The 24,507-nt window shown below is 39.8% G+C and overlaps 3 protein-coding genes across 3 annotated transcripts in view; all 3 read left to right on the forward strand.

Annotated features, from left to right (window-relative positions):
- The window catches only part of LOC146463903 (uncharacterized), a 60,375-nt gene that overhangs the window by 10,953 nt on the left and 24,915 nt on the right, over positions 1 to 24,507 (forward strand). Inside the window, exon 2 of the mRNA XM_085083889.1 lies at positions 254 to 1,618. Coding sequence (XP_084940015.1) covers positions 265 to 1,618 — 1,354 coding nt within the window. The 5' untranslated portion in view covers positions 254 to 264. The remainder of the gene's footprint in view (positions 1 to 253; positions 1,619 to 24,507) is intronic.
- Positions 1,465 to 6,609, forward strand: LOC146463904 (tetratricopeptide repeat protein 28-like). The gene is made up of 2 exons (XM_085083929.1): positions 1,465 to 3,281; positions 6,053 to 6,609. The coding sequence occupies exon 1, from the start codon at positions 1,855 to 1,857 to the stop codon at positions 3,277 to 3,279; it is 1,425 nt and encodes a 474-aa protein (XP_084940055.1). The 5' UTR covers positions 1,465 to 1,854; the 3' UTR covers positions 3,280 to 3,281; positions 6,053 to 6,609.
- Positions 9,166 to 24,472, forward strand: LOC146463905 (actin-related protein 5-like). Its single transcript, XM_085083932.1, has 11 exons — positions 9,166 to 9,185; positions 12,630 to 12,743; positions 13,505 to 13,593; positions 14,726 to 14,845; positions 15,385 to 15,496; positions 15,643 to 15,738; positions 16,641 to 16,734; positions 17,445 to 17,544; positions 17,831 to 17,891; positions 23,632 to 23,666; positions 24,341 to 24,472. The coding sequence occupies exons 1-10, from the start codon at positions 9,170 to 9,172 to the stop codon at positions 23,658 to 23,660; spliced, it is 831 nt and encodes a 276-aa protein (XP_084940058.1). The 5' UTR covers positions 9,166 to 9,169; the 3' UTR covers positions 23,661 to 23,666; positions 24,341 to 24,472.

A 24,507-nucleotide genomic window follows, 5' to 3' on the forward strand; every position in this document is an offset into this window, starting at 1 on the left:
AAAATGTCTTAATACAAATTAAAAGAGCATAGGGCGATCTGGGAACGGAGAGATAGCATTTCAAGTATTTTGCTCAAATGTTCTCGTTGAGTGCCTCTGTTATAAAATACATGCATTTTATAGCCTCTAAAACTGACGTCCTTACCAGTTACTGACCGCTTTTTGAAAACACGGTGGCCGCTCAACACTGGTTTGCCAGTATCACAAACAGCTCATGACTATTGTGCTTTTGTTTTCTTTCTCTGGTTTCTAGTTTATACCATCATGGACAACACAGAGGAAATTATAACGACCATCTTTATTGGTACATTCGTTGCCACATTTCTGCGTAACACAAGGCGAGTTCCACAAGCTCTTGAGTTGTGCAAGGAATGTTTGATTCTGCTTAAGAAACAAGCCCTGGCTAAAGAAGAGAAAATTGTTGAATTAGCATACACAGGGATATACTTATCATTGTTTCAGACGTACTGCCTTTTTAGCGATTACACAAGTGGGATAGAATATGGTAGGAATCTTTTACACTTTCTGCACGTACTTGGAATAAAATCCCAAGAAGGCCAGGTAACCTACAGATTGGCAAATTTATACTACCTTCAAAGTCAATACAACGAAGCAAAAAGGCTTTATGAGGAAGCACTCAGCATCATGGTAGAAATAGGTGACAGGGAAGGGCAATCCATATGTTATGGGAACATGGGAGCTGTTTATCAATCTCTCGGTGAATATGGAAAGGCCGAAACATACCAGAAAAACGCACTTGTGATCATAAAAGAAATTGGTCACAAACAAAGAGAAGCGGCGTGTTATGGGAACCTGGGAGCTGTGTACTACTATCTCGGTGAATATGGAAAGGCCGAAACATACCAGAAAAACGCACTTGTGATCAGAAAAGAAATTGGTGACAAAGAAGGAGAAGCGACGTGTTATGGGAACCTGGGAGTTTTGTACTACTCTCTCGGTGAATATGGAAAGGCCGAAACATACATCAAGAACGCACTTGTGATCAGAAAAGAAATTGGTCACAAAAAAGGAGAAGCTAACTGTTATGGGAACCTGGGAATTGTGTATGAATCTCTCGGTGAATATGGAAAGGCCGAAACATACCAGAAAAACGCACTTGTGATCACAAAAAAAATTGGTGACAAACAAGGAGAAGCGGCGTGTTATGGGAACCTGGGAACTGTGTATAAATCTCTCGGTGAATATGGAAAGGCCGAGACATACATCAAGAACGCACTTGTGATCAGAAAAGAAATTGGTGACCAACAAGGAGAAGCTGTATGTTATGGGAACCTGGGAGTTGTGTATCAAACTCTCGGTGAATATAGAAAGGCCGAGACATACCAGAAAAACGCACTTGTGATCAAAAAAGAGATTGGTGACCAACAAGGAGAAGCTGTGTGTTATGGGAACCTGGGAATTGTGTACTACTATCTCGGTGAATATGGAAAGGCCGAAACATACCTGAAAAACGCACTTGTGATCACAAAAGAAATTGGTGCCAAAGAAAAAGAAGCGGCGTGTTATGGGAACCTGGGAGTTGTGTATAAATCTCTCGGTGAATATGGAAAGGCCGAAACATACATCAAGAACGCACTTGTGATCAGAAAAGAAATTGGCCACAAGCAAGGAGAAGCGCAGTGTTATGTGAACCTGGGAACTTTGTATTACTATCTCGGAGAATATGCTGAGGCTAAAGAGTATCACGAGAAAGCACTTGCCATTAGCAGAGAGATAAGTTACTTAGCTGGAGAGGCAGAATCGCACCTCGGCCTAGTACACGATGCCATATTAGATAATAATAAAGATGATGCTTTGTCGAATCTCCAGGCAAACATTAACAAGTACGAGAAAATGCGAGGTTTTCTTGGACACAATGACCAATTTAAGATATCCCTATTAGACAAGCACAGTGATTCCTATCAATTACTCAGCGCAATGTATTGTCTTGAGGGAAATGTGAAGGAAGCTCTTTGTGTTCTAGAGCTTGAACGAGGCAGAGCTCTGGCAGACTTAATCTCAGGTCAGTATTCTGCCCAACAACAAATTTCAGTCACTCCGCTGTCATGGCCTAATATTGAAAGGATCGTGAAAAACGAAATTGACTGTAACTGTCTCTACGTTTCATATTTTTGCCAAGATATGTTTTTGTGGGTCCTTAAAGGGAACAGGCCAACACTTTTCCGTAAAGTAGACGTCAACCAATGTTTTGTTAAAAAGGGATTGGGAAGACAAGTTCACGAAGTTTTCAGTGAGAAAACCTTCAGAAGGTTTAATGTCCTCCGTCAAGAGGAATGCGAAGATCGATCACTGTTTTTTCTAAAAAACGACGACTCAACACATACAGCATCGGGGGAAGTGAGCTCGGCCGGTTTTCGCCTATTGGAGACCGAGGAAGATGAAGACCTAAATCCTGTTCCCAGCCTAGCCGAGTGTTACCAAATGATCATCGCCCCCGTGGCTAACTTTCTTGACGAACCTGAACTGGTGATTGTTCCTCATCGCTCCTTGTACAAAGTTCCATTCGCAGCATTAAAGGATGAAAGTGAGAAACACCTTTCACAGACTTACAGGATCCGCATTGTTCCTTCTTTGTCGACTCTTGGGCTCATCCGGGACAGTCCAGCAGATTATCACAGTCAGACCGGAGCACTGATAGTGGGCGATCCGGACGTGGGAGACGTGCTTTACAAGGGATGCGAAGAGAACCATTGTCGCTTGCCCTCTGCAAGAAAGGAAGCGGAGATGATAGCAGAACTACTCGGAGCTGAGCCTTTGTTAGAGGAACGAGCAACTAAGCGGGCGGTTCTTCAGAGGATACCTTCTGTAAGTCTGATTCATTTTGCTGCTCATGGTCATGCCGAAAGAGGAGAAATTGCCCTCGCCCCTGAACGCCCCACTAACGCGACTCCATGCGAGAAAGACTACCTATTGACGATGGATGACATTTCACAAGTTCAACTGCGTGCCAAACTTGTAGTACTCAGCTGTTGTCACAGCGCCCAAGGACAGGTTAGAGCTGAGGGAATTGTTGGAATCGCTCGGGCTTTCCTAGGATCCGGTGCACGCTCAGTGTTGGCGTCCCTGTGGCCCATACCAGACGAAGCAACAGAACAGTTAATGAATCGTTTCTACAAACACCTTGTTCGCGGGGAAAGTGCCAGTGAGTCTCTTCACCAGGCCATGAAGTGGATGAGAAGTAACGGCTATGCTGACTTGGGAAACTGGGCGCCTTTCATGCTGATTGGAGATAACGTGAAGTTTGATTTCGGAAAGTAAAGGTTAGTTTGATCAATGATCTTTTCCTTATGTGTGTTGAATGAATTACTCAGGATACTCTCCCTCATTCCGCTGGAAATAAATATATGGTTCGGTGACAGGAGAGAAAAGGTGTATTTTTATTGGACTTTTCTTATTCTGGGATTTATGAACATCATAAGAGGATGAGTAACAATTCTACTTTTTCTTCGTAAATCAAAACTTTTTTGACGGAACACAATACCCCTTATACCGTTTAATACGGCGATACGTTTCTCAGGATATTTGAAGCAATTCCTGGAAGTCTACAGGAGCAGCAGTGCTTTATCGGGATTTCTCAAACTCATTAATAATGCATCAAGAAAAAACAAAGAAAATCACTACCGTGACCGTGGGTTGGATATGTTATCCTAATTACCATAAAATTTTGCCAACTTTAACCTTGAATTTCTCCAAGAATTATTGATCATTTGTGAAGCCATATCAAACACTCGAAAGTGTGTTTCATCAGATATCCAAACACTTCGAAGTCGTTTAAAAAAAACTCGGCTGCGCCTCGTTTTTTTTCAACCTATTTCTCAATGTTTGGATATCTGATGAAACACACCTTCTCATGTTTGATATATTACTTAAAACCACGAGGCGCAGCCGAGTGGTTTTAGACCCGATAAAACACGTGCTGCGAGTTTTTGAACGGCTTCGAAAACATTCCTGGAAAAGCGTGTGTCAGAGAGTTCATAACAATGATGCTTTTGTGAACGTTGGAAATTAGCATACGAGAAAAACATTAAACACCGCATACTAACTAGGAGGAGGTTTTATCGGATATAAAACCACTGCACGTGATGTTATATCAACCATGATAGGTCGATGGGATTATGATTTATAAATGAGTTTTTTGAAGGAGATTTACTTTGTTGTGTTTATTAAAATGATACAATGCTGCAGTTATTAAGAGCTACAGTGAAAAATGTTGAAAAGACGTCGCGTTGTCTACTTGAGACTTTTTATTCGGGAATGGCTTTGTATAGCAACGCTAAAAGAACTTCAAAGTAAATTACTAGTTTCCAGTACAAATCCAGCGTAGCGCTTTATAGAGCCACATCACTACCTAAATCCTTTCAAATTCTTGCACACAGTAACCATAAACATCAGTATCTCCCGCTAATTTAGCCGCAATAAACAGTATTTACAAGCTCCGCAGTCAGGCCAGCCTATGTACATGTATATGTGACCCTTCTCGTCAATTCACGGTGAGGCTTTTAATGGTACTATCCTCTGATTCCTTTCGATACGTAAAGAAACGCAAAGGTGGACGTGTACGTTCTTTTGGTGGTTTATGTGATTACCAATCGACAAAAAAAGCGTCCAGTGTATTCTCTAAGAACATGTGTAATTTTTTCCTCGCATCTAGTTCTTGCCAAATGAAACATGATACGTGTGAACAATTTTGGTTGCCTTGCACGTGACCTAAATGTTATTGTTTTCAGTATGGTAATATTCCTTCCTACGTTCATAACATCGGAAGAAGCTTTCAATCTTGTTGAAATTGCTATTTTGGCTTTATCCAAGTGGACGTAAATACAGAAATACATCAAGCGTTGATTGTCGCTGTGCATTAGAAAACTTTCAGTGTTTACATATGTTCTGGTGAATAGATCTTATCGCTCACGCTGGACCCCGAATGAAATTTATTTCGAAGCTTAAGTTTTAGTTTCCTACTTTCCCCTTCGTCTTTCACCCGCGGAATGGTCTTGAATCTTTAATGTTAATTGAACGTTTCCTTTTTTATATTTCGGTCAGAGAAATAAATGTTTTGTTTGGCTCTATGTAAATTCAGTGTTTACGCGGCCTAATCATATCGATTACGTTTGACTCCGAAGAAGGGGGATTTATCGCACTATGGAATATCGTATGCTTTCAGTCACGTCGTTTTCTCGGATTGTTAGGGTAAGCTCCTTTAAAGGTTTTCATGTTTGCTGAAAGGAGCAGCTCCGCCTATCGAAGTGTAGCCTCTCTCGTAGATGCTCTTTTGGCTCGTCACGCAATCTTTCCTCCCCAACGAGAAGAACCAAAAGAGCGTCTGCGAGGGAGGTTATTCGAAGTCGAACTTTTGGAAAATATCCGGTCAATGGAAGGAGTTAGCAGGCAACACACATACTAGCTGTTTTCTTTTAAGAATACATTATTCGTTGAGTTGATTTTACGTTCTTGTTTTTTGTCCCGTAATGGCAGCTTATGGTGAAAACATGCACAATACGCATATGCATGAATAATTTATGATTTTGATTAAATTCCGATTAAATTGATATAAACTTTACATCTGATCAAGCGGTTGAAATTCAGCCGATACCACGATAACTCGTTTATTGCGCATGCGCGCATAAACAAGTTTAAAACTACTGATTCAGTGTAATTGCCGAGAACTAAGAGGTTGCGCTTACTAAAAAAGTCTTCAATAAATACAGGGGTAGCGCGGTACGAGGCAATAGACAATTGGAACTCCATTTGATAGAATGACTGAAACGATTTAATCACAGTTCAAAGGTTCCAGAAGAGGCGGAGGAAACGAAGTTGATTGTAGCTAGTAGGTTGCGATCAAAGTAACTGAAGTAGTGGTAGATAAGTTGATTATGTACAAATTCAACAAAAACTTCATTAGAACACAACTTGACATGGCAACTTTAATTTCCAAGCCCTCCAGTTTGTTAGTTATGCGCCCGGCCGGAGTGGGTAATTATTTTGAAATCAGATTTCAACACTAACCCTGCATAATTCGATATTTGTTTATCAGTTGCAGGTGTCTTTCCGTTCGCCCACCGCCGAGGAGTGCCCGACAAATGGCAAGTTTCTTTTGAAAAAGGACGTCAGTAACGTGGACAGTGGAATCACTTGGAATGAGAACATTGGCTTATCGCAGTTGTATAACATAGCGATTTGTGTTTTCGCAGTTTTTGTTGCAGTTTTTCTTGTCAGCAATGCAATTTTTTGATTCAAATTAAGAGCAGGGACAATCCTCACATATTTTTGAATTTTCTGTTATTAGTTTTAATTTAGTAGCATTTAGAGTTCTCGAAATACACACATTTGAATTTCAGTATGGTAATATCTTGTAAGTTATAAATAAGGTAGACAGTTTCTACTTAATCGTCGATCAACATATATGATCAAAAGGATGAGGAGATAGTAGTTCCTTTGCTAAGAGCAGTTTTCGATTGAGTGTCGAAAGTAATTTGTGTTTGCTTTACTACGTTATGTGATTGGTTGACAAAACACGTGTCACTTTGGAAATAATGTGATGGAATATGTAAACCCTAGTGCATAAATGAGAATGATGTATTAATCAGTAAATGACACAGACATAATTGGAATAGGAATATGTAAGAGATGAGAATGATGTATTATTCAATGAGTGACACAGGCTGGCATACTTGGAAATAGAGGAAATCCGAGTGCTCCTATCTGGAGTCGAATCTGACTCCCTTCAGATTACTAGTTCGGATGCTCTACCACTGAGCTACAGGAGACGTGTGGGAGCTAAGGCCATTAAACTAGGTCCATGGGACAAACATCCTGCATACCGCTAGGATTTGAATATCAATGAGTGGCGCCATGGAGATAATGTGATGGAAATAATATGATGTCTCATGAATCTAGTTTAACGGCCTTAGCTCCCACGAGTCTCCTGTAGCTCAGTGGTAGAGCATCTGAACTAGTAACGGGAAGGTTTTAGGTTCGACTCCTGATAGGAGCACTCGGATTTTTTTTTTCCGAGTATGCCTGTGTCATTTACTGATTATTCATCATTCTCACGTGCCACTTTCTCAGCAAATGAGAAGCAAACCCAATCGTGACTTGCTTGCACGTGTTTTCCCGATCTTGACTCTGTTTACATGCATTCTGATTGGTACATTGCGCTCTGTACGTCTGTTGTGTTTGGTGTGAGTAATCACTTCAAAGTTAGTGGTTTGCACGTTTTGTTACAAATTCCCGCGAAGATTTTTTTTGTGTTAATATCGCATATTTACAGTTTCTTTTTCATAAAGTAATCAAGTAGGTGTAGATTTAGATAGTCGATGGTTCATTTTTCCCTGATCTCTTTGAAACAAATGGATATTTATCTGATCACTTTCAGATATAGCAAGCATTAAACTATTATTTAATAATTATTAGCCTGCCTTGTTTTTTGTTTGTTTCAAATCGTCACGCGTCAATCCGCAACAGAGACGTGCAGTCTGCCGATCACATGCTCAATCGAAATCAGATGTTGAATCGATAAACTGCACATGCCTCAAGCAGAATGTCAGTATTCTTTTACTGCCGCTTCAGTGAGACGAAGCATTGATTTCTGTGAATGAATGTTGGGTTTCTCTGACCCGTTTATCAAAACAGATGGAGAAGGACCAGGTTGTTTGGTGTAGAACTCTAGGATCACAAGTTAGTGATAGCGATAGCACTTTCCACTTAAAAGCACAATTTCTTGTTGATGGCTTCGCCTGTTTACGGACTTTTATAAATTGTCCTCGGAGATAAGATGCTTCAGGTAGGAATTAAGTCCTTTATTGGCTTCACTAAACAAGTACACGGTTGTCGCAGATTTCCTTCGAAAAGTGTCACCCCTGACTTAGCTGCATCTTAGTGCCTTTCGGAATTGCAAATTCTCTTATCCTATTTACTTCTTCCGCACAAACATGTCAAACATCAACATATCGCTAAGCGGCCATTTTGAAAATTAGGAGGATATGACGCAATCTTCGACCAATCAGATCAACAGAATCTTAATAATCACCTGAGTAATTATACTAAACATATAGACTATATTTCAAGTTGCTAAATCGAATACTGTCTGGTGACACAGATACTAGGCACAGTAACATTCTTTATAACTCTCTTTTTGTTTGTTCCCTATCCCCTTTGTTCTTGACCTTGTTAAGCAACTTCGGCTTTAATAATCGCATTTTAGTGCATGATGGAATCTAAAACGCCTCTCAGATAGAAAAGACAGCCCGGGCAGGTGGACCCAAAGATGACACTATAGTAAAATACTTTTAAAATACCGTCGTCGACGAAACAAAGAACATGACGACACGAAGAGACAAATCACGCCACGAAGGAAACAAAAAGAAAGCATTACGATGAAACGACAAACTTGACGACACGAAGAGATTAAGATAACGCCAAGACGAGAGAAAAACAACGACAAGAAGACTATACCACGCCACGAAATCTGACTGTCGATTTTGTCCCCTATCTGACGGCATAAGCGCCGACCGGTTAGCACAGTTGGTAGAGTGCCGGACTACCGTGCGGGAGGTCGTGGGTTCAGACCCCGGCCGGACCAACACTCAGGGTCTTTAAATAACTGAGGAGAAAGTGCTGCCTTTGCTCTGACATCTACAAATGTTAGACTTTCTAGTCTTCTCGGATAAGGACGATAAACAGTAGGCCCCGTCTCACAATCCTTGTTTGTAAATAACTCTGTGGGACGTTAAAGAACCCACTCACTGTTCGCAAAGAGTTGGGATGTAGTTCCTGATGTTGTGGTATGGTCTTTGTGTGTATATTCTCATGGTTGGGTGGGTAACTGCTCGGGCATTTGATCATCATGTCATGTTAAAATGCACGTTTAATACAAGTACTCGTTTCATTTCATAACCGGGTATGGGTCTGAACCCAAAATGATCCCGGTCTCAAACTAAGTCACTAAGAAGTCGTATCTTATTTAACTTAAACTTTTTGATAGTTTCAGTTTCAAGGCCTTTTACCGTCGTTACAACATGCGATCAGGGTTTAAAAGAACTTTCGCATTCCCCCGAAAATCGCTCACAGCGCGTCCGCGGTACAATATGCGTCATCATATACAAAGTATTCAACTGCCGCTGTACTGTTATATAGTCGTCTCAAAAAGAAAATGGCGGACGATAATGGTAAGTATCGTATAAAGTAAGATCGATCCGTTCAAAAAGCGAGAAAGACTTTTCGGAAAATTACCACATTTTATGAAAGTTTTAGGTTATATGAAAAGATTTTTGCATGATTTTCAAATGGCTTTTGTTTACATTATCGCCAAAAAGACGAATCGAAAGCTGGAATGAAGTCGATCTGACAGTGGGATTTCGGGTTATGGGACTTTTTAGACTTTCAAGCGCCAATGTTTATGCTAGAGGAATCTTTTCTTTTTTTTCTTCTTTTAAAAAAAATTTAATTGGAATTTTCAATCAGTACCCTGGCATACTGATGTCAAAACATGCAGCACAATCTCTGATGGAATGGACTCCGATCAGCGAAAGGGTTATTCAAGCCAGATTTTATTCCAAATACATAAAACTTACGATCATACATGTATATGCACCCACTGAAGATACAGATGAGCAGATAAAAGATGAGTTCTATGGGAGGCTACAGGATGTGCTAGACAGTGTCAATGAGCATGATATGTTAATTGTCACGGGGGACATGAATGCTAAGGTTGGAAACGACAACTGGGCGTATGAAAGTGTGATGGGTAAACATGGGCTGGGGCAAAGAAATGATAATGGAGAAAGGCTTTGCGATATGTGTGATATGAATGAACTAGTTATAACAGGCACATTGTTTCCTCATAAGACCATCCACAAAGTAACGTGGGTTTCCCCCGATGGGAATACCATGAACCAGATAGACCATGTACTAATCAGCAGGCGATTTAGGAATTCGGTGAAAGATACGAGAGTATACAGGTCTGCAGATATCGGAAGCGACCACCATCTTGTATGTACAGTAGTCAAGTTGAGATTGAGTAAACAAACAGCAGGGAAGAAAAGATGTAGAGTCAAGTACGATACAGCAAGGTTGAGGAATGAAGAGGTGTTACGGCGGTTTAACGTTGCCTTGCAAAATAGGTACCAAGTCCTGGAGAACGAGGAAACAGCAGTTGAAGAAAGCGAAGAAGTGGAACAAGACTTTGAGGTGATGAAGAAGGCATATACAGAGGTGGCGGAATCAGTCTTAGGTAGACCTCGGAAGAAGAAGAAGCCGTGGATAAGTGAGGAGTCATGGAGCCTCATAGACCAAAGAGAGGAAATTAATAGGAAGATCCTGGGAACACGGTCAGAAAGGGTTAAGAAGCAGCTTAGGGCCAAGTATGCAGAAAAGAACAGGGAAGTGAAGAGAAGCATAAAGACAGACAGAAAGAAATGGATGGAGAAGATCACTTGTGAGGCGGAGGAGGCTGCAGGAAACCAACACATGAAGACACTATACGGGCTCACCAAGATATTATGCAATGAAAAACCTAAGCAAAGCACAGCAGTGTTTGACAAAAATGGAAACCTTCTCAATAAAAAAGGCGAAGTACAGGCACGATGGACGGAGCACTTTAAAGAAGTACTCAATAGAGACCAACCAGAAAACCCAGTCTTAAGTGATGAGGTATATGAATTAGAACTAAATGACGTCATTGAAGAGATCTCAATCAGTCAAACCAACTTTAGGTGAAGTCAAACAAGCTATAAAAAGATTGAAGAATGGGAAAGCGCCAGGAACTGACTCTATCACGGCCGAACTATTGAAAGCAAACATAGAGTTTTCAGCAACAAAAATCCATCAGTTGTTGGGAAAAGTATGGACGTTTGAGAAGATCCCCCAACCCTGGAAGCAAGGGCTAATTATCAAGTTGCCGAAGAAAGGGAATCTCAAAGAATGCAAAAATTCGAGAGGAATAACCTTACTGTCCGTTGTGGGGAAGGTACTCGGTAGAATCATCATAGAGCGAGTGAGAAATGGAGTGGATAGAAGGCTGAGGAAGGAACAGGCAGGTTATAGAAAGGGGAGGGGTACAACAGACCAGATCTTCATCCTGCGGAACATTATTGAGCAGGTCAGCGAATGGCAGGCAACCCTGTACCTGAACTTCGTAGACTTTGAGAAGGCTTTTGATTCTATGCACCGAGAAAGCCTGTGGGTAATAATGGCTAAGTATGGAATCCCGGAGAAGATCGTGAAAATGGTAAGAGTATTTTATGACGACTTCAAGTGTGCTGTAGAAGATCAGGGGGAAACATGTGAGTGGTTTGACATAAAAACTGGGGTAAAACAAGGATGCAGTATGTCGGGATTCTTGTTCTTGATTGTTATGGATTGGGTAATGCGAAGAGCGGTTGGCAGTGGTGAAAACGGTATTAGGTGGAAGTTTACTTCAAAACTGGACGACTTGGACTTTGCGGACGATATAGCTCTGCTTTCATCTACCAAGCAGCAGATTCAGGATAAAACGACAAGGCTGGACGAAGAGGCCAGACGGGTGGGACTCAAAATCAACGGAGAAAAGACAAAAACGATGAGGATCAATGCAAGGAACCAAGAAAACATCATAATAAATGGGCAGGATATTGAAGATGTCGAAGAGTTTGTGTACTTGGGGGCGAAAGTTTGTAAAGAGGGAGGCGGTATGAAGGACTTGAAGAACAGGTTATCGAAAGCCAGAGGTGCCTTTAACAAACTAAAGAAGATCTGGATCTCTAATAACATCTCGAGGAAAACAAAACTGAGGCTGTATAAAACACTGGTAGTGCCAGTGTTACTCTATGGATCTGAGACATGGAAGATGAACAAAGGAGATGATAAAGCAGTGAATGTGTTCCATAATAGATGCCTACGTAGGATCTTCCGAATCCGATGGCAAGACCATGTCAGTACCAAAGAGCTACTGGAAAGAGCAAGCATGAAGCCACTGAGTGTGGAAGTGATGTCTCGAAGATGGAAAATGATTGGCCATATTCTTAGGAAAGATCGCAATGATGATTGCAATGTTGCCATGAGCTGGGCACCAGAAGGTAAAAGGAGAAGGGGAAGACCAAAAACCACCTGGAGACGGACAGTAGAGAAAGAAAGGCAAGAAGCAGGTTGGAGATCGTGGGAGGAGGTGCGGACCGCAGCAACCAATAGAGAGGAGTGGAGAAGCTCTGTGAAGGCCCTATGTGCCACGAGGCACGAAAAGGATATATGATGATGATATGACCCTTAACTTCTATAGTTTATCATATAGTTCTAGGAAGCCTATAGTTAATAGGCCCCCGGCTTCTATATAGGCTTCCTAGCCTTTAACAAATTTAATATTGTAAATAGTCAAGTATGAACATTGTAATAGTAAGAATATTGTGTGTCATCTATAATGTATTTATGTTGTATTTTTTGGTTAATGGCAAAATAAACGAATTGAATTGAATTGAATTGAATCGTTTATGGAGAATTTGAGGTTTCCTTAAACAATTTAAAAGTACTACTTATATTCTAAGTGAAAAAGCACTCAAAACATCATTATTTGGTGGTGTAATATTATTTTCAGTTCTGATTTACATTTTTTTGATCTGTATTTTACATTCCGTCCTTAGATTTTACAGATGATCGTATATTCAGGTTTCAAGACTGTGAAACATCACCAGAATGTTTTTATGACTATTCACCGAGCATTAGGGACAATGCTGTTCCACTTATTATTGACAATGGTTAGTACTTTTAGAATGTACATGTTTCTCATATTAATTTTGTATAGTTTAGCTTAATAGAGTCAATGCAAGTTGAACCAGTAGATGGTAGTCTGGCCGGTTACCGGTCAACTTGCCTTTGCCAACTCGCCTACGCCTACTGGTGAACTCGCCCACGTAGGCGAATTTAGAATACAGCACGCCTGTTTTGGTTCATGGATTAAAGAACCAGTTACAATAGATAGAACATAAAGTTATAAAAGGCATACATTACTTAAGTGGACTCCCCTACATCAGCAAGCAAAGTCGCCTATGTAGGCGAGCTGACAAGTTGTAGGCGACTTCATTTGTAGGCGAGTTTGCACGTAGGCGAGTTGACAGGATACCGTCTGGCCAGTTTGTACTGACTCTGTACCTTTTTTTAGAGGGTGGTTACTTTATTGGTGTGACATGATATGAAGTGCTGGTGTGGATTTATTTAGTTCTGCAAAAATGTGGTGAATGTGAGCTAAAACAACAAAAAGCATATTTATCAAATCTGCAAAGGACAAAAGATGGATCCCCCTTTTGGACCCCCTATTTTCTTACCACAAAAAGCAACAATAACAATACCAGGAACAACAAAGCGGGGGTCCATTGAGTAGGTCGATATAAGTGGTCCATTGGCCCGGTTCAAAAGTGGGGTCCATGGATCCCAGGTCCATGTTTTGTCCTTGCCCAGGTTGGTTGTGCTCTCATTCTCTCAACTGTTAATATTAATTTGCCTTTCATTTGTCACTCAGGTGGACATTATTGTCGAGCTGGGTGGGCCATCGACAACAAACCAAGACTGATCTTTCGAAACCTGGTTGCAAAGGCAAGGGGAAAGAAGGTAAGGCTATTAGATGGACTAAAGAGTAAATTACTCAGTAAACAAGGGTACAAGTTTCCCTATTATGACATAAATTTCTGTTACATTTAACTCACCTGTATGTTTCAACAGAATCAGGTTTGTGCTAAAGTCACGCTTTCCAAAACTAATTAAAGCAATTTGTTGGCCGCTGTTAGACTTCAGTATTAACAAGGTAACCAGCAAACTAGTCTCTAAATTTTGAGTCAGAGTTTGCATCCTCTAACTGTAAGGATCTTTCTTCTATTTGAGAGTTTGCATTCGTGACAAACCATTAAATTTTAAAGACTTGATGACTAAAGCATGTCATCTTTAATATCAAACTAAGGGCCTGTTAACATGGAGGGAGGGTAACCCTCCTAGAAGGGTTACCCTTTTAGAAGGGTCAAAAGATAGCCCTCCGTTACATGTGTAGGGTTATCCCAAGGGCTATATCTGCCAACAAAGTTGTGGAAACCTGAAGCCATTGCATGGTAGCACTTCGTCTTGTACTCTTTGATATATTTGAGAAGCAGTTCCACGGCTTCAGGCATCTAGTCCATTTCTTCACCTTTTTTGATGAAGAGTCTGGTCGATTGGCCGCTTTTCTTTTCCCTTTCAATCTATTGTGTGGCTGATTAAGTACAGATCCATCTATCAAACCCTTGTTCTATTTCAGCCACCAAGCTGTTGCCCTGACTGTTGTCCTGACTTTCTGTATCGTTTGTGCTTGGATTTGCCACTCTTGTCAGCATAGTGCTCCAAATAATTCTCCAAGTTTGTAACCACACGAAGCCATGTTTATAGTTGGCGGGAATGTGACGGTAATCTGATCACATAAACTTAACCATCCTAGGAGGGTAACCCTACCTCGAGCCTTTTCATGGCTTAAATAAAGAAAAAGTTGACCCTCCTAGAAGGGTAACCCTAGCAAGCAGATAGGGTTAGCCTTCTCCTAGGGTAACCCTACCTCACATAAAAACACAACTGGGAAAAACAATAGAGGAGGGTTATAACCCTCCTAGAAGGGTAACCCTTCTACATGTAGGAGGGTTACTACCCTACATGTACATGTACCTCCGTGTAAACATGCCGTAAGAATACATTATTTGTGGCAATTACTCATTTTTAATAGGATGGTGACTCTTCTGGAAACAGCTACTCTGTTGGAAATGATATTGGCAATCTTGAGATGGTCAGATGGGCGTTACGCACTCAGTTTGATAGAGACGTGGTCACACACTATGAGTGTCAGGTAATGGATATGTTCAGTTGGGGTTTAAAATTTTTCAAACCAGTTTAATTTTTATTTTCCTTTGTGCAATATTCATTACCGTAGTCTGAGACAAAGGGAAATAAAAATCAAACTGATTTGAAAATTTTCAATCCAAAAAACCATTTTGAACCACAGCAGATACTGTACTTGTAATGAGATTCATGTTGGCTCTTCAAAGATCTTAAAAAGTTCTAATTAATGCTGAGATGTCTCTTGACTATTTTGTGTTTTTATTTCTCACAAAGTGCAGAAATACAGATCTAATTGTAGCATGGGTAATAAATCATTATGCATTTCTGCTTTGTTTTGTCAGTGAAAACACCTGATCAATGTAGAATACCTTTTCTCAGGCTCAAAGTTTATCATAGTAGGAAGAAACGTGACTGTGCTAATTAATAATACCAGTCCCAGTGTTATTTTGATAATTATTGTAGTGAACAATGATAAGTTGGTATCCCTCTATATAGATTTTATTACATGTCATGTCAGTAGATGCCTAATTTTTTTTTTTTTTGCAGGAACAAGTGTTTGATCATGTGTTCAGTCACCTTGGAATCAACACTCAAGGAAGTGTCAATCATCCCATTGTTCTGACAGAACCTGTGTGTAACCCTAACTACTGCCGGCAATGTAAGTGAACTCCAAAAAGATATTTGCAAGAAAATTAACAATGTTGATATAATTTCATTAATAATTTATCATGTTTTTTTATTTCAGTCTTATTGAATGCAAACATTTTGGTACAGTGTAATAATGCATTGTTTGTATAATTACAGCCATGTCTGAGCTGTTGTTTGAGTGTTACAATGTTCCAAGTGTGGCATATGGCGTTGACAGCCTGTTTAGTTTGTATAACAACATTCCAGATTCAGGTGAGTATTGTATCATTCTTTTTTTCAACTGCTAAAATTTACATAGTGATAGTACAATTTCCTATTGGTCATAGTAACAATAATCATACTGATAATAATTAAAAACTACTGTATGTGTATTTTTATACACTGTCAGGATAATCCCTGTCTGAGCATGTAAAACAACACTGATATCAGAGAGGGTCCTGTTAGGATAGTGTCGCTGATTAGTAAGCTAATTATAGGCTAGCTAGAAGATTGACACTAAAATAAAGTTGTTATTATTATTATCATTATTATTATAATTATTATTATTATTATTATTATTATTATTATTATTATTATTATTATTATTAATAAAATATGAGGAAAAAGAAATCCATATCTGATTTTAAAGTGTCCGTCTTACCCCTCCCTCAACTAACTGATGGGGTGGGGGGTGGAGACTAATTCTTGGAGGGGCTTATAATATTATTGGAGTGGCAATATGTTCAATACAACTACATTGCCTGGACTATTATTTATCTGGCATTCAGTAGAATCCTTTGCTTGACTCAGTCAGTGTCAAAGGGATTTTGGCCTTTTTGGAGAAAATCATGCAACACTGCACACACTTCAAGAACACTAAGAGCTTGAGAAATCTACTGAATTCAGGGAAGGAACAATAAATTATTCATTTGGAAATGAAAATAGGAGAACTTGAAAAAAGTTAGGGTGCAACTTATTCTGACCAAGTCCATCTGTACCCAGCAACACTCATCAACAGAGTTGGTATGCTGGGGTGTAATAATACATGTATTTATAACAGAACTGGACTGTTATTGTTTGGTTTCTCTTAATAGAGATACATTTTTAGGTCTTTGAAATGATAGCAAACCCCTGTGACACTTTCCCTCTAAATACTGTACCTTACCTATTTATAGAAACAGTCACTGCTCTGGTAGTGTCATCAAGCTATCAAGTCAGTCATGTTTTGCCCATTGTTAGTAGAAGACTTGATGCCACTAACTGCAAGAGGTTAGTAAAGCACTGCCAACTCCCCAGTAATGGATACCTCTTTATTTAATGCAGACAGATCTCATGTTAGTCTTTGCTCTTCTTCTGTTTCTATGCACAGATAATATCTCCCTAAGCTAAGGTCCTTTCCGCACTAGCAAAAAATCTGTTTATTCAGACAAATTTTCTATCATCATCAATGCCTTACAAATGTGGATGGTTTGTCGCAACTTTACAAATTTTGTTCAAGACGGGTTGATCTTCAAAGGCACCACCAGAAATTTTTGCCACAGGTAACACTGGAAAAAATAGATTAAATAAACAAAATTGTGTTTCTCTTGTCAATCATTTTTAGTGAAGCCATTATTAGTGCTTCCACTGTTGACAGATTGGTCAGACTGTAAAGTGTAAATAGGCCCTAATACTATATGGAAAACTCCTTGTGACACACACAGTATCAATAAGTATGTATGTCTTCTAAGATGGGTACAGTTCTCTCCAGGTCAAAAGAATAACTACACATCCTTGTATTGGTGCGTTTCATTTTGTTGAAGTATGTCTTTAGTATTCACATTAGGTTTAATGTTAGGAATCAAATACTCTTTGTCTGTTATGCAGACCTGTCTTGTTTGTAGAGCTTGTTGTAGAGCCTTTTTCAAAAATGGGATGACACTATGCACTATATTAGGTAAATTAATTAAAACTGCTACTTACAATGTCATGTTGCACAGGATAAACCTGGGTGGAGCCCATACAACATGGTACATGCAGAGATTGTTACAGCTGAAACACCCTCACCATGCTACACAGATTACACTTTCAAGAGCACAGGTGAATAATTCCAACTGTGTTTGATACCTCCTATCTACTATAAAAACCTCTTTGCCTTATTACTAATCCACTGTCCAAAGTCACTTCTGATACTTAGACAAATTAGTTTTCAGCATACAATGTAGAGTTTGCTGTATCGTATACAGAAGCAAATATCTTTGTTACAGTAAGTGTGTCACAGGAGATTTGCTCCTGTAGACCTCGGGCTAACGCTCAGTGGAAAATACATGGGTTCACATAAGCTCTACAACATTCTCTGATCCATCATTTTTATACATGTTAATAGATCTACCTCTCCATGAAGACTGGGAGCTTCAGAGTTTTCTTCCACTCAGGGTTAGTCAAAGGTATGTGACACTAACAAACATCAAGGCTGGATTCCGTATGTTCATAAGTACCTCAAACGTAGTAGCACACACGTATAACGTTTTTCAATCGACTGTCGAAAGTAATTTGGTGATTATTGCTTTGGTTTTGCTTTACTCCGCTCTGTGATTGGCGAGCAAAACTCGCGCCACTTTCTTAGCCAATGAGAAGCAAAACCAAAATTAATCATAACTTGCTCGCACGCATTTTCCCGCGCTTGGCGCTGGTTACTTCGAGTTCTGATTGGCTCATTTGCCCTGGTTACATCTCTCGTGATTGGCCAGAGTAATTACTTTGGTTTTGGTTTTACGACACAATGTCCGAAGACAGTAGTAAATGCTCCATATCTTTGTCAACTGTGAGTCAACTCAAAAGGGGTTTATCCTCAAGATAGTGGATGATTCCGTGGATGACAGAAAAAGGAGAAACTGCGTGTTCATTGCAATAATGAGTTCAAAACATGGATTTGCAAATTTAAAAGATGTTGTTTTCTTCAACGCTGGCATTTACAACGGTTGTAAATACCTGCGTTGAGGAAATCAAAGATCCTTGTAGGCCAGAATTCGGACTTATCATTTAACTGGGCTAGCCGTAAGAGGCCACGTTATTTATTATATATACACGAGTGTTTTACTAGAAAATATGCCACTTGTAAAATTCATAAGAAACTTTATTATTTCACTATTATGTCATTTCACCAAATAAGGTCAAGAGAACGCGCAAAATATGAGACCGTAATACACTGTAGTGTCCCGGTTTGACTGGTTTACAACAGAGCGAATACGGACAGAAAAGGCAGAAAAAAGGAGCAAAAATGGCCGGACTGGACGAAGAATAGTTTTTGAAACGATGCAAGCTCGAGAACAAGTTTTTAGCATGCCAATCACTTGTCATTTATCTTTTCATTTTATCCAATCAAATTAAAGACATTTAACTGGCTTTCTGTGTTATTTTCGTCATTCATACGCGCCATATACCGATGGACAGTTAATGCCGGGTGTATTTCAAAACTCTTACCAAAACAGAGAAGCCAAAATAACAAAATCTTTTTGTAGTGGAATAATAAATCTCTTTTTCGATGGTTTTACATATAATACTTGCGGACATTTTGCTCATTGCTCGTATTTTTCCTCGCCCCTACGGGGCTCGGAAAAATACTACGCAACTCGCAAAATATCCGCGCGTATTATATGTAAAACCATCGAATAAGATATATATATCCGGGACCCGAGTGGCCTATTTTTCATATTCTCACTAGTAATAAAGTGTGACCGTGCACGGGAAAACGTACCTTAACGCTTATCCGTTAAACGGGCAAAAGCGTTAAGCATCCGTTAGTCATCCGTTAGAAAGTTTTCTTAAGAACGTTAGAGGCGTAAGCCCAACCGTTAGACGTTAGCATCGGGCCGTTAGAACGGATAGTGCAGCCGTTAGCAAAAGACATGATAGTATATTGATGACGTCATTTCCCGCTTTTTCACGGTTGTTTGTGCAAAGAGTTAGTAAAAAAGATGGCGAGCGATGTATAATAAAAAGAAAATTACACGATGGCTTGAAGAGTTTTCCTCGCTGCGATCGTTCGTAAACTATTGAATTTTATTTTGAGTCAAAATAAAAATTCATATCCTCGCGCCGCCGTGTTATATCCTCTATGTATGATTAAAGATGGTTAAGGTGGCCGAACACAGTTTTCTAGTATACAGGTGTTGGTAAACATTATTTGAAAACTACGTACTTTTGAGAACCCGAAATTAGCATGGTGCAAGATTAACAAAGAAGGAATAAAATTTGATACTTCTTGTCGAGCAAGGTGCCGTTGCCATGGCAACGCAGCAAGCTATTAACCGTCCACAAATAATGGTTTTCCTTAATTTTTAGAAAATGCACTCGTTAGATTTTTTCCATTTTTTGTATCCAGAAAAACTCACAAAATACTGACATAGTGATGCTGCTTTTATGTTATTTTAACAGAGAGATCTCCTGTAAATGTTGGTTTTGCACTTTAATGTTTTTTGAAGTAACCCTCTGTTAGATTTTATTTTTGGTTTGTAGGCGAGTTACGGTTTTAAAAAACTACTGTTTTGTCAAATTTCACGAAATTCTAACGAGCGGTTCCTTAGAAAACAGTTCATTTCCATTAAAACAACCAGTCACAATTTTTTGCTCAAATGCGCATGCGTGGCTTTTAATTTGGTTTTCTCAGCAAAGATGCAAAGCGTACAAAAAGGCTTAGCTCATTGCAAACTCACTTTCTCTCTTCGGCAATAAATGAAGAAGGATTCACAAACGAGAAACTGAGTTATTTTAAGAGCAAAACTTACCTTTGTGATCCATTTGGTATAAAATCGAGGAATCGATAGTATTTGCGTACCACAACCCTAGCGCGCGCTTAATAGCATCAGTAACAGAATCTGTAAAGCGCGCGCAAACTGTGTTCGGCCACCTTAAATGATTAAATGATTAAATGATTAAACAGTAGTCAGGTTTGGAAATCGCCTGGCAAGCAGCACTCCCTGGTAAGAACCCTCCTAAACTGATCAGACGGCAACAAGTCTCTTAAAAAATACCCTGCTAGCGGAGGTTTCTTTCTGGCAAGTCTTTTAGACAAGTCGTCTATATGAAATACTAGAGACGCGAACGACTTCGTACATGCTAGAAGACTTGCCAGAAAAAAAAAACCTCTGCTAGCAGGGTACGAAGCCTGGGCCCGACCATTATTTTTCACTTTCAGTTGCCAATCCCAGTCTTTTGCACAACACATACTCATCAACCTTGTTTAATTGTTTAGACTAGGCTCGTTAAATATAAACTTAAATTATATTTTGTTGTGGTCATATTTTGGTTTTTACAAGATCTGGTGTGATTCGCGCTTTCGTTGCGAAGCGTTACTTGATGTGAAGGCTACTGGGCGTCATTGATATGTGGATAGCGTTTTATTCTTGCACTAGTTGCATCTATTTAACAGCAATAATCAAACTAAAAGGAAAACAACAATATTGTTTGAAAAACTAAACTTGTCATAAAGAACTAGCAAATGATCGCTGGAAATGTATGACTTACAATTTTGTAGGTTTATCCACACTCTTGACACATCATGGCCTTAGGCGGACGCGCCTGATTGAGCGGCGCGCGAGTGTTTAAATAGTTGAGCCTTATTTGCATAACATAGGTTTGAGAACTTTCGTGCGTTACTTTCGCGCCAAAAACTAATGAGCAAGTCTTACACTAAGTGCGAATCATGGTGCAAATATATTTCTCAACCAACTATGTTTCAATCCTGTTTTGCTCATTACGCCAGCTGTGCCGAGACTACTGTCGCAAAAGGAATCTGACTTAGGGCCATTTTAAATGTCACGTGTATAGCGACTATCTTTGGACTTGTCATGTGACAAGAAACTTACCTTTGAGGGACCAAGATGGGTTAAATTACATGTATCTTCAAACTGACGTGGAAAATATCAAGAAGCCATTCCGAGATTGATAAATTGACTCTTGAATGTTATAGCCTTGCGAACAAAACGGCCGAATTCTACGGTAAGTTACGGACCAGTGAATGTGGTCAAATCGCTTCAATGAATTTCCCCGTAAACCGAGAGCTGTGCAAGATCAGGCGCGTAGCTAAGGTTTCGATAGGGGTGTTCGTTGAGCCCCATATGTTGCTGAGCGCCGGAGGCGCTCTTACTAGGGGGGTCCTGGGGCATGCTCCCCCGGAAATTTTTGAAAATCTAGGTTCCCAGAAACCTCATTTCCTGCATTTTGAGACCCATTTTAGGCAAATCACAACTTTGCTTTACAGCAGCTTTTTAAGCTATAGACATCATTTCGACGGCATAATTGTTTCCACTTAAACAAGAAAGTTCAATGTACATTCCGCGCCCTGTCAAGTTCTGATAGCTATTCAATCTGCTAATAGTCATACACCAAGCTGGTAAACTGCGTCATTCTCGGATGTAGGCCTTCGAACAAACTGACTATCTCGTCAAGATTGACAGGCATATCATATTTGATATGCATTAGAGCCAGGGCGGACAGCCTACTCTCTCCCATGGTACACCTCATGTAGTTGTTCAACCTCCACATTGCGCATATGGAACGTTCACATTCACAAGTGAATGTTCTCGGGCGAACTTGTACGTAATTGCGCGTAAAACTCAACAAGGCTTGAACTATTAAGTTTGAAGTGAATCGCATTCAGAGAACAAAACGTATCGCAAAGCATGCTTTTCTATGGCTTTTTCGGGCGGATGCGGTTTTACCGCAAAAATGAAACGTCATTAAAATTAATCTAAGGGTTCTTGACAATTTTTATTTTTACTGAGGATAAGACATAAGGCCTAAAGAACGGGTTTATATCTCTTTGTTTCTTTGGTTGATGTATTTCGACCACAGGAACTTTATTTAAACGTTTCTCTTCCGCCATTATCGATCTTCAAAGGTGGTTCGTTCGAACCCCTCGAACCCCCCCTCCTACGCGCCTGCAGATCGACGCATTTCTTCACCCATTTCAGGTCAATGGTTTCTTTTGCCAATAAGCGAAAAATGTCCGGCTGAATAGTGTAAACGGTCTCCCAGCTGTTTATGTAGCATGTCGAAAGTCAATCGCTATTCTCCTGTATGCACGTAACACTTAAAGGGTCTGTACTTTCATTTTGATTTGCAGTATCCTATCTAAAGTTGATGACCCAGTAACTGGACTGTCCGGCAAGTTTTCCTTGAAGATTAACACTTCATCACCTGTTGAGGAGATAACAACTTAGAAATTTACCTTGGGAGTATACCGACTTTTGAACCAAAATTAGAAGCTGGCCATATTATATTTAGAAGCACTTGACAGCACTGTTATGAATAGTGGAGGATATATTGGGAATTTTTTTACTGTTCTCTATTTCCCTGTATTTGTACCCAGATATATTGCCTCACTTGAAGTGTTTATTTTATTTTGACGTAGCTGATCTCATCTCAAGAGGAAAAGTTTCCCAAGTCACCTCAAGACATTGATTTAGAATCAGCAGGACGAAAGCTGTTGGCTTCGTTACCCAATCTAAACAAGGTAAACCTTAGAGCGGTTTCCAATTGTGTCGTAAAACCAAAACCAAAGTAATTACTCTGGTAAATCACAACAGATGTAAACAACACAACGAGCCAATCAGAATTCGAAATAAATACATTCAACTAGCGCCAAGCGCGGGAAAACGCGTGCGGCGAAAACACGATTGGTTTTGGTTCGGATTCCCATTGGTTGAAAAAGTGGCGCGACTTTTGTCAACCAATCACAGAGCGTAGTAATGCAAAACCAAAGCAAACGCGAAATTACTTTCGAAGAAAACCGCTCTATGAGGGTCCTGTCCTTTTATCCAAGCACATATGATCATGGAAATCATGATGATGATGCCGATTATTTCTTTTTGAAATACTGCTAATTAAGGATGAAATAACCCAGCAGGACTAAGGTTTAGTGTGTGGTTGCAGTAACTATCTTGTTGGCTCTGGGATTTTTTTTTAAATTGAAATATTCCGTACATATGTGCGTTTGGTTGTTTATTAAAATATCACACCACTTTCTCAGCTAAGGTAAAACAATAACCAATCGTCAAATGTTCGCTTATGGTCGGGACCATTTTATTGTATTTTGTTTTTAGTTTTGATCGATTTGTTGGGTTGTTTGCCCATGAAAAAGCTTTGTAACTTGCTTTGCTAATTCTCGCAATTTTTTCTTTGCAGACAACACCAGTAGGAACACCATTCGCTGAAACAAGGTACCGGTAACAGATTTTATCAATTCTCAAAACACTTTAGCCCTCCACTTCGTGGAGATCATTACAAATACTTGCGAGAGACGTAGGAAGGGTAAAATTGCAAGCACTTCAAATTAATCGCACAGTTTTGTGAGGTCGAATAGATTGTCAGTGTTTGAGGATAGGTTGTAGTTAACCACAATTAACATTCTAAAGACCGATATAGACGGTATGACTTTGTTGTATGCGACACGTTGACGACAAGCTTACGATGCGAATTGTTTCGTGTAAAACTGCACGACACTGAGGCAAAATGTTGTAGGATTTTTTCAATGACACCGCAGAGTTGTGTACGATTTTTTTGCATGACGCGAGTAGCGCGCTGTAACGTGCGATTATATCCTCCCCAAAACAAAAAGACGCCTGATCGCAGGTTACGCGCTACAGAAATCGCATGCGAAAGTAGCAAGTGAAAGTTGTACCGTCTAAATCGGCCTTAAGGATACCAACTAAGATGTTTCACAGTCAGCCAATCTTGTTCAGCTTTGTAATTTAAGTCTTAAAGCAGTACATTTATGCATCATGCATCTTTGCACTGGTTGAAAAACGTTTTCAGTGGCCATTTTGCTGCAACCTTTTGACTCTGACATTATAATACTTGCAGTAACATGTATATGGTGTTGTCTATCTCACAGCTCACTGTTTAAGGGACCATTAGATGTTGTTCAATCCACGGCAGGATGTGTTCCATCCTCCCCTTCCACAGTGGCCCAGTATTTACTCTTTCAGTCGGGATGGAATGTACCCCTGACCTCTGCAGCTCTTGCGCATCCAGGTGTGTAAAGTTGGTGTCTAATTCAAC

The sequence above is a fragment of the Pavona decussata genome, unplaced genomic scaffold (assembly GCF_977016875.1).
Source record: "Pavona decussata unplaced genomic scaffold, jaPavDecu1.1 SCAFFOLD_174, whole genome shotgun sequence".
NCBI classification, from domain to species: domain Eukaryota; kingdom Metazoa; phylum Cnidaria; class Anthozoa; order Scleractinia; family Agariciidae; genus Pavona; species Pavona decussata.